This window comes from Oncorhynchus gorbuscha, linkage group LG18, assembly GCF_021184085.1.
Source record: "Oncorhynchus gorbuscha isolate QuinsamMale2020 ecotype Even-year linkage group LG18, OgorEven_v1.0, whole genome shotgun sequence".
NCBI lineage: Eukaryota > Metazoa > Chordata > Actinopteri > Salmoniformes > Salmonidae > Oncorhynchus > Oncorhynchus gorbuscha.
The window spans coordinates 4,864,514-4,883,155 of record NC_060190.1 but is presented as its reverse complement, the minus strand read 5'-3'; the positions used below and the strand labels follow the sequence as shown (position 1 = coordinate 4,883,155).

Below are 18,642 nucleotides of genomic sequence, written 5' to 3'. Positions count from 1 at the left end.
GCGACTGGTGAATTGCCTCAGACCACAGTCTGGCAAGAGGACACACATACAGGTACGGAAACACAAACACACGCACACACAGAAACGCATGCAGATACACACACACACACAAACATAAATGTGTGTGTAAATGTGTGTGTGTGTGTGTGTGTGTGTGTGTGTGTGTGTGTGTGTGTGTGTGTGTGTGTGTGTGTGTGTGTGTGTGTGTGTGTGTGTGTGTGTGTGTGTGTGTGTGTGTGTGTGTGTGTGTGTGTGTGTGTGTCTCTCCTCTCACCACAGTGTCTCTCATCGGAGGCATCAGGACAGTCGGTGATGAAGTCACACTCTGGGTTGGGCTTCTTCAGACACGTCCCGTCAGCACACACATACGTCCTGTCTGTACACTGTACACCTAGAGACACACATACGTCCTGTCTGTACACTGTACACCTAGAGACACACACATACGTCCTGTCTGTACACTGTACACCTAGAGACACACACATACGTCCTGTCTGTACACCTAGAGGCACACACATACGTCCTGTCTGTACACCTAGAGACACACACATACGTCCTGTCTGTACACCTAGAGACACACACATACGTCCTGTCTGTACACCTAGAAACACACACATACGTCCTGTCTGTACACTGTACACCTAGAGACACACACATACGTCCTGTCTGTACACTGTACACCTAGAGACACACACATACGTCCTGTCTGTACACCTAGAGACACACACATATGTCCTGTCTGTACACTGTACACCTAGAGACACACACATACGTCCTGTCTGTACACCTAGAGGCACACACATACGTCCTGTCTGTACACTGTACACCTAGAGACACACACATACGTCCTGTCTGTACACCTAGAGGCACACACATACGTCCTGTCTGTACACTGTACACCTAGAGACACACACATACGTCCTGTCTGTACACTGTACACCTAGAGACACACACATACGTCCTGTCTGTACACTGTACACCTAGAGACACACACATACGTCCTGTCTGTACACTGTACACCTAGAGACACACACATACGTCCTGTCTGTACACTGTACACCTAGAGACACGCACATACGTCCTGTCTGTACACTGTACACCTAGAGACACACACATACGTCCTGTCTGTACACTGTACACCTAGAGACACACACATACGTCTTGTCTGTACACCTAGAGACACACACATACGTCCTGTCTGTACACTGTACACCTAGAGACACACACATACGTCCTGTCTGTACACCTAGAGACACACACATATGTCTTGTCTGTACACTGTACACCTAGAGACACACACATACGTCCTGTCTGTACACCTAGAGACACACACATACGTCCTGTCTGTACACCTAGAGACACACACATATGTCTTGTCTGTACACTGTACACCTAGAGACACACACATATGTCTTGTCTGTACACTGTACACCTGGAGACACACACATACGTCCTGTCTGTACACCTAGAGACACACACATACGTCCTGTCTGTACACCTAGAGACACACACATATGTCTTGTCTGTACACTGTACACCTAGAGACACACACATACGTCCTGTCTGTACACCTAGAGACACACACATACGTCCTGTCTGTACACCTAGAGACACACACATACGTCCTGTCTGTACACCTAGAGACACACACACACACATATGTATGGTCTGTACACTGTACACCTAGAGACACACACATACGTCTTGTCTGTACACTGTACACCTAGAGACACACACATACGTCTTGTCTGTACACTGTACACCTAGAGACACACACATACGTCTTGTCTGTACACTGTACACCTAGAGACACACACATACGTCTTGTCTGTACACTGTACACCTAGAGACACACACATACGTCTTGTCTGTACACTGTACACCTAGAGACACACACATACGTCTTGTCTGTACACTGTACACCTAGAGACACACACATACGTCTTGTCTGTACACTGTACACCTAGAGACACACACACACACATATGTATGGTCTGTACACTGTACACCTAGAGACACACACATACGTCCTGTCTGTACACTGTACACCTAGAGACACACACATACGTCTTGTCTGTACACTGTACACCTAGAGACACACACATATGTCTTGTCTGTACACTGTACACCTAGAGACACACACATACGTCCTGTCTGTACACTGTACACCTAGAGACACACACATACGTCCTGTCTGTACACCTAGAGACACACACATACGTCTTGTCTGTACACTGTACACCTAGAGACACACACATATGTCTTGTCTGTACACTGTACACCTAGAGACACACACATACGTCCTGTCTGTACACCTAGAGACACACACATACGTCCTGTCTGTACACTGTACACCTAGAGACACACACATACGTCCTGTCTATACACTGTACACCTAGAGACACACACATACGTCCTGTCTGTACACTGTACACCTGGAGACACACACATACGTCCTGTCTGTACACTGTACACCTGGAGACACACACATACGTCCTGTCTGTACACCTGGAGACACACACATACGTCCTGTCTGTACACCTGGAGACACACACATATGTATGGTCTGTACACTGTACACCTAGAGACACACACATACGTCCTGTCTGTACACTGTACACCTAGAGACACACACACACGTCCTGTCTGTACACTGTACACCTAGAGACACACACATACGTCCTGTCTATACACTGTACACCTAGAGACACACACATACGTCCTGTCTGTACACTGTACACCTGGAGACACACACATACGTCCTGTCTGTACACTGTACACCTAGAGACACACACATACGTCCTGTCTATACACTGTACACCTAGAGACACACACATACGTCCTGTCTGTACACTGTACACCTAGAGACACACACATACGTCCTGTCTATACACTGTACACCTAGAGACACACACATACGTCCTGTCTGTACACTGTACACCTGGAGACACACAAATACGTCCTGTCTGTACACCTAGAGACACACACATACGTCCTGTCTGTACACTGTACACCTGGAGACACACACATATGTATGGTCTGTACACTGTACACCTAGAGACACACACACATTATGTATCAATACACCACAAACTTGTACACGCGCACACACGCGCACACACACACACACACACACACACACACACACACACACACACACACACACACACACACACACACACACACACACACACACACACACACACACACACACACACACACACACACACACACACACACAGAGTTACCCTCTGTGCAGTTCTCTTCATCCATGGCCTCAAGGCAGTCTGGGTGCTGGTCACACACCTTGAAGTAGTCAACACACTGACTGTCCTCTGGACACTGGTACTGGGCTGTACACACTGGGACACACACACACATTGAGTGTCAATCCATCAGCCATTTGGTGCTAATGATATATGCTATACAGCCTGTTGATGTGATGATATATGCTATACAGCCTGTTGATGTGATGATATATGCTATACAGCCTGTTGATGTAATGATATATGCTATACAGCCTGTTGATGTAATGATATATGCTATACAGCCTGTTGATGTAATGATATATGCTATACAGCCTGTTGATTGTCCCGAACTTGAAACAGGTTATTTTAACATTTTTATAATTACTAATATTTATATTTTTAAATTGTTGAATGTTCCTCTCATCTCACTAGATGTCATTCAGTAATGTATGAAGACATTGTAGTTCCACGGGGATTTCCAGTGAGGATTTGGCCTTTTGAACAATCATAGCTACAAACACGAGGCTCAATGAAATGTAAATGCCTTATAAATGTTTCACAATTTGAATGTTATGAATGTGTTTTAGCTTGTTAAACTGACCACAGTTCCTCTCGTCCAGTCCGTTGGGGCAGTCTTTGATGCCGTCACAGGATGGAACACACAGACCATTTAGAGTACACAGGAACTGACCAGGACAGGCTGGAACACACAGACCATTTAGAGTACACAGGAACTGACCAGGACAGGCTGGAACACACAGACCATTTAGAGTACACAGGAACTGACCAGGACAGGCTGCAACACACAGACCATTTAGAGTACACAGGAACTGACCAGGACAGGCTGGAACACACAGACCATTTAGAGAACACAGGAACTGACCAGGACAGGCTGCAACACACAGACCATTTAGAGTACACAGGAACTGACCAGGACAGGCTGCAACACACAGACCATTTAGAGTACACAGGAACTGACCAGGACAGGCTGGAACACACAGACCATTTAGAGTACACAGGAACTGACCAGGACAGGCTGCAACACACAGACCATTTAGAGTACACAGGAACTGACCAGGACAGGCTGGAACACACAGACCATTTAGAGAACACAGGAACTGACCAGGACAGGCTGCAACACACAGACCATTTAGAGTACACAGGAACTGACCAGGACAGGCTGCAACACACAGACCATTTAGAGTACACAGGAACTGACCAGGACAGGCTGCAACACACAGACCATTTAGAGTACACAGGAACTGACCAGGACAGGCTGCAACACACAGACCATTTAGAGAACCCAGGAACTGACCAGGACAGGATGGAACACACAGACCATTTAGAGAACACAGGAACTGACCAGGACAGGATGGAACACACAGACCATTTAGAGAACACAGGAACTGACCAGGACAGGATGGAACACACAGACCATTTAGAGAACACAGGAACTGACCAGGACAGGATGGAACACACAGACCATTTAGAGTACACAGGAACTGACCAGGACAGGCTGCAACACACAGACCATTTAGAGTACACAGGAACTGACCAGGACAGGCTGCAACACACAGACCATTTAGAGTACACAGGAACTGACCAGGACAGGCTGCAACACACAGACCATTTAGAGTACACAGGAACTGACCAGGACAGGCTGGAACACACAGACCATTTAGAGTACACAGGAACTGACCAGGACAGGCTGCAACACACAGACCATTTAGAGTACACAGGAACTGACCAGGACAGGCTGCAACACACAGACCATTTAGAGTACACAGGAACTGACCAGGACAGGCTGCAACACACAGACCATTTAGAGTACACAGGAACTGACCAGGACAGGATGGAACACACAGACCATTTAGAGAACCCAGGAACTGACCAGGACAGGATGGAACACACAGACCATTTAGAGAACCCAGGAACTGACCAGGACAGGATGGAACACACAGACCATTTAGAGAACCCAGGAACTGACCAGGACAGGATGGAACACACAGACCATTTAGAGAACCCAGGAACTGACCAGGACAGGATGGAACACACAGACCATTTAGAGAACCCAGGAACTGACCAGGATAGGATGGAACACACAGACCATTTAGGGAACCCATTTAGAGAACCCAGGAACTGACCAGGACAGGATGGAACACACAGACCATTTAGAGAACCCAGGAACTGACCAGGACAGGATGGAACACACAGACCATATTACACTCAATGGAACGACTTGATTAGTGGTGTCAACAACGCACCCACTGCCAGCTAGCCTACTTCAGCAGTACTGTATCATTTTAATCACTTTAGTCAATAAGATTCTTGCTACGTAAGCTTAACTTTCTGAACATTCGAGACGTGTAGTCCACTTGTCATTCCAATCTCCTTTGCATTAGCGTAGCCTCTTCTGTAGCCTGTCAACTATGTGTCTGTCTATCCCTGTTCTCTCCTCTCTGCACAGACCATACAAACGCTCCACACCGCGTGGCCGCGCCACCCTAATCTGGTGATCCCAGCGCACACGACCCACGTGGAGTTCCAGGTCTCCGGTAGCCTCTGGAACTGCCGATCTGCGGCCAACAAGGCAGAGTTCATCTCAGCCTATGCCTCCCTCCAGTCCCTCGACTTCTTGGCACTGACGGAAACATGGATCACCACAGACAACACTGCTACTCCTACTGCTCTCTCTTCATCCACCTACGTGTTCTCGCACACCCCGAGAGCTTCTGGTCAGTGGGGTGGTGGCACCGGGATCCTCATCTCTCCCAAGTGGTCATTCTCTCTTTCTCCCCTTACCCATCTGTCTATCGCCTCCTTTGAATTCCATGCTGTCACAGTTACCAGCCCTTTCAAGCTTAACATCCTTATCATTTATCGCCCTCCAGGTTCCCTCTGAGAGTTCATCAATGAGCTTGATGCCTTGATAAGCTCCTTTCCTGAGGACGGCTCACCTCTCACAGTTCTGGGCGACTTTAACCTCCCCACGTCTACCTTTGACTCATTCCTCTCTGCCTCCTTCTTTCCACTCCTCTCCTCTTTGACCTCACCCTCTCACCTTCCCCCCCTACTCACAAGGCAGGCAATACGCTCGACCTCATCTTTACTAGATGCTGTACTTCCACTAACCTCATTGCAACTCCTCTCCAAGTCTCCGACCACTACCTTGTATCCGTTTCCCTCTCGCTCTCATCCAACACCTCCCACACTGCCCCTACTCGGATGGTATCGCGCCGTCCCAACCTTCGCTCTCTCTCCCCCGCTACTCTCTCCTCTTCCATCCTATCATCTCTTCCCTCTGCTCAAACCTTCTCCAACCTATCTCCTGATTCTGCCTCCTCAACCCTCCTCTCCTCCCTCTCTGCATCCTTTGACTCTCTATGTCCCCTATCCTCCAGGCCGGCTCGGTCCTCCCCTCCCGCTCCGTGGCTCGATGACTCACTGCGAGCTCACAGAACAGGGCTCCGGGCAGCCGAGCGGAAATGGAGGAAAACTCGCCTCCCTGCGGACCTGGCATCCTTTCACTCCCTCCTCTCTACATTTTCCTCCTCTGTCTCTGCTGCTAAAGCCACTTTCTACCACTCTAAATTCCAAGCATCTGCCTCTAACCCTAGGAAGCTCTTTGCCACCTTCTCCTCCCTCCTGAATCCTCCCCCTCCTCCCTCTCTGCAGATGACTTCGTCAACCATTTTGAAAAGAAGGTCGACGACATCCGATCCTCGTTTGCTAAGTCAAACGACACCGCTGGTTCTGCTCACACTGCCCTACCCTGTGCTCTGACCTCTTTCTCCCCTCTCTCTCCAGATGAAATCTCGCGTCTCATGACGGCCGGCCGCCCAACAACCTGCCCGCTTGACCCTATCCCCTCCTCTCTTCTCCAGACCATTTCCGGAGACCTTCTCCCTTACCTCACCTCGCTCATCAACTCATCCCTGACCGCTGGCTACGTCCCTTCCGTCTTCAAGATAGCGAGAGTTGCACCCCTTCTGAAAAAACCTACACTCGATCCCTCCGATGTCAACAATTACAGACCAGTATCCCTTCTTTCTTTTCTCTCCAAAACTCTTGAACGTGCCGTCCTTGGCCAGCTCTCCCGCTATCTCTCTCTGAATGACCTTCTTGATCCAAATCAGTCAGGTTTCAAGACTAGTCATTCAACTGAGACTGCTCTCCTCTGTATCACGGAGGCGCTCCGCACTGCTAAAGCTAACTCTCTCTCCTCTGCTCTCATCCTTCTAGATCTATCGGCTGCCTTCGATACTGTGAACCATCAGATCCTCCTCTCCACCCTCTCCGAGTTGGGCATCTCCGGCGCGGCCCACGCTTGGATTGCGTCCTACCTGACAGGTCGCTCCTACCAGGTGGCGTGGCGAGAATCTGTCTCCTCACCACGCGCTCTCACCACTGGTGTCCCCCAGGGCTCTGTTCTAGGCCCTCTCCTATTCTCACTATACACCAAGTCACTTGGCTCTGTCATAACCTCACATGGTCTCTCCTATCATTGCTATGCAGACGGCACACAATTAATCTTCTCCTTTCCCCCTTCTGATGACCAGGTGACGAATCGCATCTCTGCATGTCTGGCAGACATATCAGTGTGGATGACGGATCACCACCTCAAGCTGAACCTCGGCAAGACGGAGCTGCTCTTCCTCCCGGGGAAGGACTGCCCGTTCCATGATCTCGCCATCACGGTTGACAACTCCATTGTGTCCTCCTCCCAGAGCGCTAAGAACCTTGGCGTGATCCTGGACAACACCCTGTCATTCTCAACCAACATCAAGGCGGTGGCCCGTTCCTGTAGGTTCATGCTCTACAACATCCGCAGAGTATGACCCTGCCTCACACAGAAAGCGGCGCAGGTCCTAATCCAGGCACTTGTCATCTCCCGTCTGGATTACTGCAACTCGCTGTTGGCTGGGCTCCCTGCCTGTGCCATTAAACCCCTTCAACTCATCCAGAACGCCGCAGCCCGTCTGGTGTTCAACCTTCCCAAGTTCTCTCACGTCACCCCGCTCCTCCGTTCTCTCCACTGGCTTCCAGTTGAAGCTCGCATCCGCTACAAGACCATGGTGCTTGCCTACGGAGCTGTGAGGGGAACGGCACCTCAGTACCTCCAGGCTCTGATCAGGCCCTACACCCAAACAAGGGCACTGCGTTCATCCACCTCTGGCCTGCTCGCCTCCCTACCACTGAGGAAGTACAGCTCCCGCTCAGCCCAGTCAAAACTGTTCGCTGCTCTAGCCCCCAATGGTGGAACAAACTCCCTCACGACGCCAGGACAGCGGAGTCAATCACCACCTTCCGGAGACACCTGAAACCCCACCTCTTTAAGGAATACCTAGGATAGGATAAGTAATCCCTCTCACCCCCCCTTTAAGATTTAGATGCACTATTGTAAAGTGACTGTCCCACTCGATGTCATATAAGGTGAATGCACCAATTTGTAAGTCGCTCTGGATAAGAGCGTCTGCTAAATGACTTAAATGTAAATGTAAATTTAGAGAACCCAGGAACTGACCAGGATAGGATGGAACACATGAACACACGAACATTCAAGACTCCCAAACAGAGTACATGAACATCTTTCAGATGTAGGAAGTATTATTTATGAATATGCTTCCTACCCAGTGGAGGCTGCTGAGGGGAGGACGGCTCATAATAATGGTTGGAATGGAGTCAGTGGAATGGTATCAAACACATCAACAACGTGGTTCCATGTGGATCATAACATTCTATTGGCTCCTTTATTATGAGCCATCCTCCCTCAACAGCCTGTTACGACCAGTAGTATGTAATACAAACACACCTTACTGTATGTCACAAGCACATCATTTCTTCCACTCTCTCATCTCTTCATCTGTCACGGAACATCATTTCAGCACACAACCCTAAAATCACCCTAAACACCTCTTGTTCAAAATAACTCACAATCTGATTGGTTAAACAGACAGACAGTCTGTAGAGAAAGATTACCTATAGCACCTTCACCCTAACTCTAGCCCTTGACCAATGTCTGTCATCCAGGCCCCAGACTCACGATCTGATTGGTTGAAGAGGCTGTAGTGGACCTGGAGTCCAGGCCCTGTGATTGACACCTCGGACGTCATGATAACTCTGGTTGCCGTGGAGAGAAGGTAGAGGCGCTCAGCATACGGCTGGAGACCTCTCGTCCCACAGAACCTGAGGCAGAGACACAGGTCAAATTATACAGATCAAACGTGTGTGTGTGTGTGTGTGTGTGTGTGTGTGTGTGTGTGTGTGTGTGTGTGTGTGTGTGTGTGTGTGTGTGTGTGTGTGTGTGTGTGTGTGTGTGTGTGTGTGTGTGTGTGTGTGTGTGTGTGTGTGTGTGTGTGTGTGTGTGTGTGTGCGCGCGTGCGTGCGTGCGTGCGTGCGTGCGTGTGTGTGTGTACCTGCGGTTCTGTACCATCCACTGTCCCTGTGTACAGGCCTGGTTATAGTTGGCCCTGCTCAGCTCATAACCTTCATACTCCAGTGATAGTCCATAGTCTGCAGAGGGCACCTAGGACACACACACACACACACACACACACACACACACACACACACACACACACACACACACACACACAGAGAGAGAGAGAGAGAGACAGACAGACAGACAGACAGACAGACAGACAGACAGACAGACAGACAGACAGACAGACAGACAGACAGACAGACAGACAGACAGACAGACAGACAGACAGACAGACAGACAGACAGACAGACAGACAGACAGACAGACAGACAGACAGACAGACAGACAGACAGACAGACAGACAGACAGACAGACAGACAGAAAATGGAATACAGCAGAATCAAACAGAATGGTCCCATGTTATGACTTGTTAGAAACAGTAGAAGACAGTAACAGACAATATAATACAATAGAAGATAGTAGAAGACAGTAGATGACAATATAAGACAGTAAAAGACAGTAGATGACAGTAAAAAACAGTAGAAGACAGTAGCAGACAGTATAATACAATAGAAGATAGTAGAAGACAGTAGATGACAATATAAGACATTAAAAGCCAGTAGATGACGGTAAAAAACAGTAGATGACAGTGTAATACAATAGAAGATAGTAGAAGACAGTAGAAGACAATATAAGAGTAGAAGACAGTAGGAGACAGTAGCAGACAATATAAGACAGTCGTTGCCAATATAAGACAGTAGCAGACAGTAGAAGACAGTAGCAGACAGTAGAAGACAATATAAGATAGTAGAGGACAATATAACACAACAGAAGAAAGTAGATAGATAGTAGATGACAGTAGAAGACAGTAGAAAACAATATAATACAGTAGAAGGGGATGTACAGTATAACACTCACAGTGAATGTCCAGGTACAGTTGGTGTCTGGTGGGTAGTAGCTGGGATAGAAGGGGGTACGTAGACTACCCTGTACCCTGATACTGGCTGCAGCTCTATGTTGGATGAACACACTGAGAGAGGGGGGTGAGGTGGAGAGAGAGAGGGGGAGAAAGAGTGAGTGGGGGGCGGGGGAGAGAGAGAGAGGGAGTGAGAGGGATGGGGGCGAGAGAGGGAGATAGGGGGAGAGAGAGGGGTGGGGGAGAGAGGGAGTGAGAGGGATGGGGGAGAGATAGGGAGAGAGAGGGAGAGGGATGGTGATTGATGAGGATGAATGTGAAATGAAGAAAGTGTTTGTAAAGTCCTTGTGTAAGAGAGCAACATATAACTCTCATTTGAAACACTTTAATAACAACATTATAAACCTCACTTTCAGTGGTCCAGGCCTGTGCAGACAGGGAGAAGGGGTCTTTGTAGTTGTAGAGACCCTGTTTCCAGACCACTGTCATCCACTCTCCTGATGACAACACATGAACAACACGCTCTTGTCTGCTGCAGCCATACAGACTGGTGGTGGAGGAGAGAGAGAGAGAGAGAGAGAGAGAGAGAGAGAGAGAGAGAGAGAGAGAGAGAGAGAGAGAGAGAGAGAGAGAGAGAGAGAGAGAGAGAGAGAGAGAGAGAGAGAGAGAGAGACAGAGACAGAGACAGAGACAGAGACAGAGACAGAGAGAGGGGAGAGAGAGGGGAGAGAGAGAGAGAGAGAGAGAGAGAGAGAGAGAGAGAGAGAGAGAGAGAGAGAGAGACAGAGACAGAGACAGAGACAGAGACAGAGACAGAGACAGAGACAGAGAGACAGAGAGACAGAGAGAGAGAGAGAGAGAGAGAGAGAGAGAGAGAGAGAGAGAGAGAGAGAGAGAGTGTGCTAAATATGGTAATGAGGGCATCTGTGGTGTGTGTGAGGATGCGGCACAGTTCTTCCACAAGAAATTCCATCATTTGTTATTTACTGTCCCAGGTGCCACTCCAGAATCTCCCATAAGTTTTCAATTGGGTTGAGATCTGGTGACTGAGACAGACACACACACACACACACACTGTTTAAACCCCCTATGCTCCTTTGAGACCTCTCTATCAAAGTCACTGAGATCTCTTCTTCTATCCATGGTAACCAACATCCTGTAATGGACAACTTGGCAGTTACATGTATTGTACAGATATAGGATCTTAATTTGACATTTTGTTGGTAAGAATTTTCCCGCACCTCAGGAAATGAAGACCAGCTTCATGATTTACATGAATTCACTGAAAACTCACTCTTAACACACAATTATATTAACAGTATTGCACTTTCCATGTCGCCTAATATTGGTCAACTGATACCCTAACAACTAATCAAGCAACCATTCAAAACCTGTTGCTGCAGGAATATTTTGGTGCGAGAATACAGGTCAAATTAAGATCCAATAGCTCTATATGTATTTATAAACTTACGAGGTGATGAGGTGAGTATCAGTAGGTGTTAAACCATCATAGACAGCCAGTCTATCTCTACACTCTGGTAGCAGCCACTCCATCCTCAGCTCCAGTCTGAAACTCTGGGTGCTGGAACCTTGCGGGGCCCTGAGGTGCCAAAGGCAGGACGAGCGCTGGGTGTTAGGCCCCCTCATAGCCACCGCTGTGCTGGAGCTGACCACCTGGTACCTGTAGCAGTCTGTGGAGGGGGCAGGGAGGAGGAAGGAGGGAGAGAAAGTGGAAGAGAGAAAGAGAGCAACAGGAAGAGATGAACACTTCACTAATTTCAAGTGTACCTACAATTGACATAGATCAAGCACTTATTAAAGCTTCTAAAATAATGCAGAAAGTGAGGTGAAGATCAAATAAATCATACCAAATGAAGCTTTCAAAAGTTCTACAACTTTGGGGTCTGTTTCTGAGGGGTTAAAAACAAACAAACAAGCAAACAGAAAAACAACACGATGAGGCACAAATAATACAACGGTCAACTAAAGAATAATAAAAACACAGGTCCTTTCCCCACATTCCTCTCCCGCTCACCTGTGATAGAGAAAGAGGGAAGATGCAACAGATATTCTCCATAGTTAGCAGTCTCCTCTCTGTCGCTCTCTCTGTAGGCCCCTAGTAGACTGTGTAGGCAGCTGCTGACTCGCTCCATAGTTACCTTACCAACATGGCTGTCGGGGACTGACAGTACCAGCCAGAAGTGTGCCACCACACTTCCCTCCCTAGGGAAACAAGGGAGCAGGGACACGGTGGTTCCATGAGCTGATAACAGCTGAATAGAAAGTTTGTGTGGGCATTGCAAGAATGTTTTATAGATCAAAATACAGGACCAGTCAAAAGTTAGGATACACCTACTCATTCAAGGGGTTTTCTTTATTTTTACTATTTTCTACATTGTAGAATAATAGTGAAGACATCCAAACTATGAAATAACACATATGGAATCATGTAGTAACCAAAAAAGTGTTAAACAAATATTTTATATTCTTCAAAGTAGCCACCCTTTTCCTTGATGACAGCTTTGCACACACTTTGCATTCTCTCATCCAGCTTCATGAGGTGGTCACCTGGAATGTATCATTATTTTACCAGGTAAATTGACTGAGAACACATTCTCATTTACAGCAAAAACCTGGGGAATAGTTACAGGGGAGAGGAGGGGGGATGAATGAGCCAATTGGAAGCTGGGGATGATTAGGTGACCGTGATGGCCTGGGAATTTAGCCAGGACACCAGGGTTAACACCCCTACTCTTACAATAAGTGCCATGAGATCTTCAGTGACCACAGAGAGTCAAGACACCAATTTGACATCGCATCCAAAAGATGGCAACCTACAGGGCAATGTCCCCAATCACTGCCCTGGGTCATTTCAATATTTTTTTTGACCTGGGGACTGAGTGCCTCCTACTGGCCCTCCAACACCACTTCCAGCAGCATCTGGTCTCCCATCCAGGGACCGACCCTGTTTAGCTTCAGAAGCAAGCCAGCAGTGGGATGCAGGGTGGTATGATGCTGCCGGATTGCATTTACAACAGTCATGAAAGATTTCCCAGATATGCTGAGCAGTAGTTGGCTGCTTTTCCTTCACTCTGCGGTCCAGCTCATCCCAAACCATCTCAATTGGGTTGAGGTTGGGTGATTGTAGAGGCCCGGTCATCTGACACAGCCCTCCATCACTCTTCTTATTGGTCAAATGACCGTCCAACTAAGTGCAAACCCCCCTCCCCCCTCCCTCCTCCTCCCCGCCCCTACCCTGGAATGAGTAGGTTTGTCCAAACTTTTTACTGGTACCGTAAAGATACAGGCTACATGATATAGATACACATGTACACGTGTATACAGTGTGTCAATGTTGTGTGGGTAGGTATGTTTAATACCTAGATACAGTTAAAGCCGGAAGTTTACATAGACTTAGGTTGGGGTCATTAAAACTCATTTTTCTCAACCACTCCACAAATTTCTTGTTAACAAACTATAGTTTTGGCAAGTTGGTTAGGACATCTACTTTGTGCATGACACAATTAATTTTTCCAACAACCATGTACAGACAGATTATTTCACTTATAATTCACTGTATCACAATTCCAGTGGGTCAGAAGTTTGCATAAACTAAGTTGACTGTGCCTTTAAACAGCTTGGAAAATTCCAGAAAATGATGTCATGGCTTTAGAAGCTTCTGATAGGCTAATTGACATTGTTTGAGTCAATTGGAGGTGTACCAGTGGATGTATTTCAAGGTCTATCTTCAAACTCAGTGGCTCTTTGCATGACATCATGGGAAAATCAAAAGAAATCAGCCAAGACCTCAGAAAAAAAATGTAGATCTCCACAATTCTGGTTCTTCCTTGGGAGCAATTTCCAAATGCCTGAAGGTACCACGTTCATCTGTACAAACATTAGTACGCAAGTATAAACACCATGGGACAACGCAGCCGTCATACCGCTTAGGAAGGAGATGCGTTCTGTCTCCTAGAAATGAACGTACTTTGGTGCGAAGAGTGCAAATCAATCCCAGAACAATTGAACGAGTCCTATATCGACATAACCTGAATGGCCCCTCAGCAAGGAGGAAGCCACTGCTCCAAAACGACCATAAAAAGCCAGACTACGGTTTGCAACTGCACATGGGGAGAAAGATCATACTTTTTGGAGAAATATCCTCTGGTCTGATGAAACAAAAATAGAACTGTTTGGCCATAATGACCATCGTTATGTTTGGAGGAAAAAGGGGGAGACTTGCAAGCCGAAGAACACCATCCCAACCGTCAAGCATGGGGGTGGCAGCATCGTGTAGTGGGGGTGCTTTGCTGCAGAGACTGGTGCGCTTCACAAAATAGATGACATCATGAGGAAAGGAAAATGATGTGGATATATTGAAGCAACATCTCAGGACATCAGTCAGGAAGTTAAAGCTTGGTCGCAAATGGGTCTTCCAAATGGACAATGGAAAACAGAGTCAAGGTATTGGAGTGGCCATCACAAAGCCGTGACCTCAATCCCATAGAAAATGTGTGGACAGAACTGATAACGCGTGTGCGAGCAAGGAGGCCTACAAACCTGACTCAGGAAGAATGGGCCAAAATTCAACCAATTTATTGTGGGAAGCTTGTGGATGGCTACCCAACACATTGCCCTAAGTTAAACAATTTAAAGGCAGTGCTACCAAATACTAATTGAGTGTATGTAAGCTTCTGACCCACTGGGAATGTAATTAAATAAAAAAAGCTTAAATAAATCATTCTCTCGACTATTATTCTGAAATTTCACATTCTTAAAATAAAGTGGTGTTCCTAACTGACCTAAGACATGGACTTACTAGGATTTAAGTGTCAGGAATTGTGAAAAACAGAGTTTAAATGTATTTGGCTAATGTTTATGTAAACTTCCGACTTCAACTGTATATTTACAGTCATAGATATACAGTACTAGAAATACATGACATAGATATGTATCTGGACCTGTATTTCTAGATCTGGTTTTATTTACCCAAAAGCAAAGACTTTGGTGGAGTTGAAGTAGCGAGATAGGTCTGAGCCCTTCACTATCCTCCTCACCTGAGAGACAGAGAGTGAGAGAGAGATGGCGTGGGATAGAGAGAGAGAAATATATATATATATATATATATATATATATATATATATATATATATATATATATATAAATATATATATATATAGAGAGAGATGGCATGGGATAGAGAGAGAGAAATATATATATATATACATATAAATATATATATATACAGTATATATAGAGAGAGAGAGAAAGAGAGAGAGGGAGAGAGAGAGAGAGAGAGAGAGAGAGAGAGAGAGAGAGAGGGCAATAGTCAGAGCAACATAGGATTTCAATTGAAAATAAAAAGTTGTGAAACATAAAGACGATACAGAGTGTGTGTGGAGGGGGGGGGCATGCGTGAGTGAGTGTCCAGGTTATTTTCCCAATTATCCCTTGTCCTATACCATGTCTTGTACTTCCTTTGCCTGGGCTGTGAAGGCTGGGCTGGTGTGAGAGGAGAGACCAGAGGAATAGTTCCTGTTGAGGATAGAGAGTCTAGCAGTATACTGCTGTTGTACCCTGGGCTCCAGTACCCATACCCTGTACTCTGGAGGGAGGGAGGGGGAGAGACTTACTGGCATGTTACATATCAGATAGCCAGTGTGTGTGTGTGTGTGTGTGTGTGTGTGTGTGTGTGTGTGTGTGTGTGTGTGTGTGTGTGTGTGTGTGTGTGTGTGTGTGTGTGTGTGTGTGTGTGTGTGTGTGTGTGTGTGTGTGTGTGTGTGTGTGTGTGTGTGTGTGTGTGTGTGTCCCAGGTTATTTTCCCAAAATCCCTTGCTCACCCAGGAAGTACCATGCCAGAGTTGCTCCTCCCGAGAGGATGATGATGGTGACGATGATAAGGAAGGCTAGGAGACACCTGCAGGGTCGTCTCAACATCTTAGAGGGCGTCATGGAGGCTTTGTTACCGGGCCCCACCTGTAAACAACAACAACAACAAACACACACACACACACACACAATGCGACCCAGTTAACAACTGGCCTCGAATCACAGTTTACAGTATTATACTGTATAATCAGGTCTGTAAGAACAGTGGATGAGGATTCTGCACAGACCAGTGCAGAGGCCTCATGCTAAAGCTAGAACTAAAATTGACTTTGATCTAAGGTCAGTTGTACCATTCCCCATTCATAGGTTAGGATTAGGATTTGAGGAGATTAACCTGACCCCAGATCTGTGTCTATTGTCAACTTCTTCCTGCAGCATAAACCAGCATAAGGCCTGCAGATAGCTATAATAAATGTAGGTGAAGCCTGAAGCCCTGGACAGAGCATTATTCTTATAAAATAAACTATAGGATATTAAAAAATGACTAAACCAATGTGCATTGAACATCAAATACATATATTATTTATTGTATATAGTATCTAAATCATATGCCTACATTGTCAATATCACAATTCTTATATAGCCTACTGACCCATTCCAATGACAGGTCCACGGGAGCTGGTGAAACCTCCAAATCACAGGAGCGAGACTTTTTGGAGCCGTGCCCGAGCGCCATAGCTTCACAAATCCGTTATTCCACGCGAGACCATCTCCGTCCAAAAAAAAAGACCGGTGGAGGATAGTTGGAGCGTTTTATTTCTTCATGTATCTCGGTAGAATATCCGTCCAGTCAGACATGTCGGTAACGACCGCTAGTAACGACAAGGGAGACAACTCTACCTTTTATTTGCTAGTCCAAAGGTAGGCTAGAGCCCTCGGTCAATATTTCCACAATTGCGTTGGATCTCCCGAATTCCCATTGGACTATATAGGCTAGTAGCCTAAACTTTAACCAACAATAGCAATAGCCTAAAATATAAACGTATTTATTAAACGCATTCAAAATGATTGATTGCGAGACATTTATTCTCTCTCTGGTAACTGTCAAAACATTAAACATTTAAGAATAGTCCTCGTTAAGCCTGTAGCACCGTACATACTCTCGGGGATAGGTAACGCAGGTAGGCTCTAATGACATCACCAGTCGACGCCTAACTACAGCCCGGCCCCCGGATCCCACAACAGGTATGCCTATGTCCTCTAGACGTAAATTGGTCCAACGGCAGTGTTTGTAAAATGGATAACTCACAACACAGTCAGTTTATTATTATTATTATTTTTTTTACCTTTATTTAACTAGGCAAGTCAGTTAAAGAACACAATCTTATTTACAATGATGTTCTACCCTGGCTGATTGGCTGAAATATCAAAAACACAGTCAAACAGTCTATGTTAGACAATACATATCTTTATCAATTGCTGTCAATAAGATTGTAATACAATTCAGCTGCCTTATACATTTTTTCAGTTCTAACTTAGAGTAATGATCATTTACAAAACCAAAAAATAATTTGAACTGCAAAGTTGGTCTGTGCAATAAACCAGCACTACATTTGTTTAAAACACATATTATCAACATTATTATTTAAATATGTTATTGAATTGTCTGGTTAAATAAATGGAATCTTAAATGAACAAACAAACAGTCTGGAACATCAGCCACTTTCCACATGATTTTTCAGAGACATTACAATCAAGATGGCCCTGTTATACACAACATAATAATACATTCTTCATTTCTACTGAGAGACTTATCAGTATCAGATCAGTATTTACTGGGAGCACAATCATAGTATCATATTGATATCATAAATAGATGAAGTACTGACATGAGAGGTAGAAAAGTGTTTAGAGGTGGTATAAAAACGTATCCCTGAGCAGATCAACAGAAACCATATGACATGAGATGTATACGGTCTGATATAGCACGTCTTTCAGCCAATCAGCATTTATAATGGCAACTATATGATATGAGTGATAAACTCAACGGCTATTTCTTCTTTGTCTTTTTAACTTCTTATGGCTGGGGGGGGCAGTATTGAGTAGCTTGGATGAATAAGGTGCCAAGAGTAAACTGCCTGCTACTCAGGCGCAGAGGCTAAGGTATGCATATTATTAGTAGATTTGGGTAGAAAACACACTGAAGTTTCTAAAATGTTGAATGA

The 18,642-nt window shown here is 46.0% G+C and overlaps 1 protein-coding gene across 1 annotated transcript in view; it reads right to left on the bottom strand.

The window, feature by feature from the left end:
- LOC124002815 (transmembrane protease serine 6) overlaps positions 1-17,491 on the bottom strand; it is a 22,148-nt gene extending 4,657 nt beyond the window's left edge. The window contains exons 1-15 of the mRNA XM_046310572.1: positions 17,070-17,491; positions 16,429-16,564; positions 16,051-16,193; positions 15,578-15,645; positions 12,624-12,811; positions 12,457-12,498; positions 12,060-12,279; positions 10,971-11,135; positions 10,591-10,672; positions 9,665-9,774; positions 9,292-9,434; positions 3,850-3,948; positions 3,249-3,362; positions 275-391; positions 1-29 (exon numbers count right to left, since the gene is read on the bottom strand). The exon at positions 1-29 is cut by the window's left edge and continues 140 nt beyond it. Of these exons, the coding sequence (XP_046166528.1) occupies positions 1-29; positions 275-391; positions 3,249-3,362; positions 3,850-3,948; positions 9,292-9,434; positions 9,665-9,774; positions 10,591-10,672; positions 10,971-11,135; positions 12,060-12,279; positions 12,457-12,498; positions 12,624-12,811; positions 15,578-15,645; positions 16,051-16,193; positions 16,429-16,564; positions 17,070-17,153 (1,740 nt within the window). The 5' untranslated portion in view covers positions 17,154-17,491. The remainder of the gene's footprint in view (positions 30-274; positions 392-3,248; positions 3,363-3,849; positions 3,949-9,291; positions 9,435-9,664; positions 9,775-10,590; positions 10,673-10,970; positions 11,136-12,059; positions 12,280-12,456; positions 12,499-12,623; positions 12,812-15,577; positions 15,646-16,050; positions 16,194-16,428; positions 16,565-17,069) is intronic.
- Positions 17,492-18,642: the final 1,151 nt, after the last annotated feature.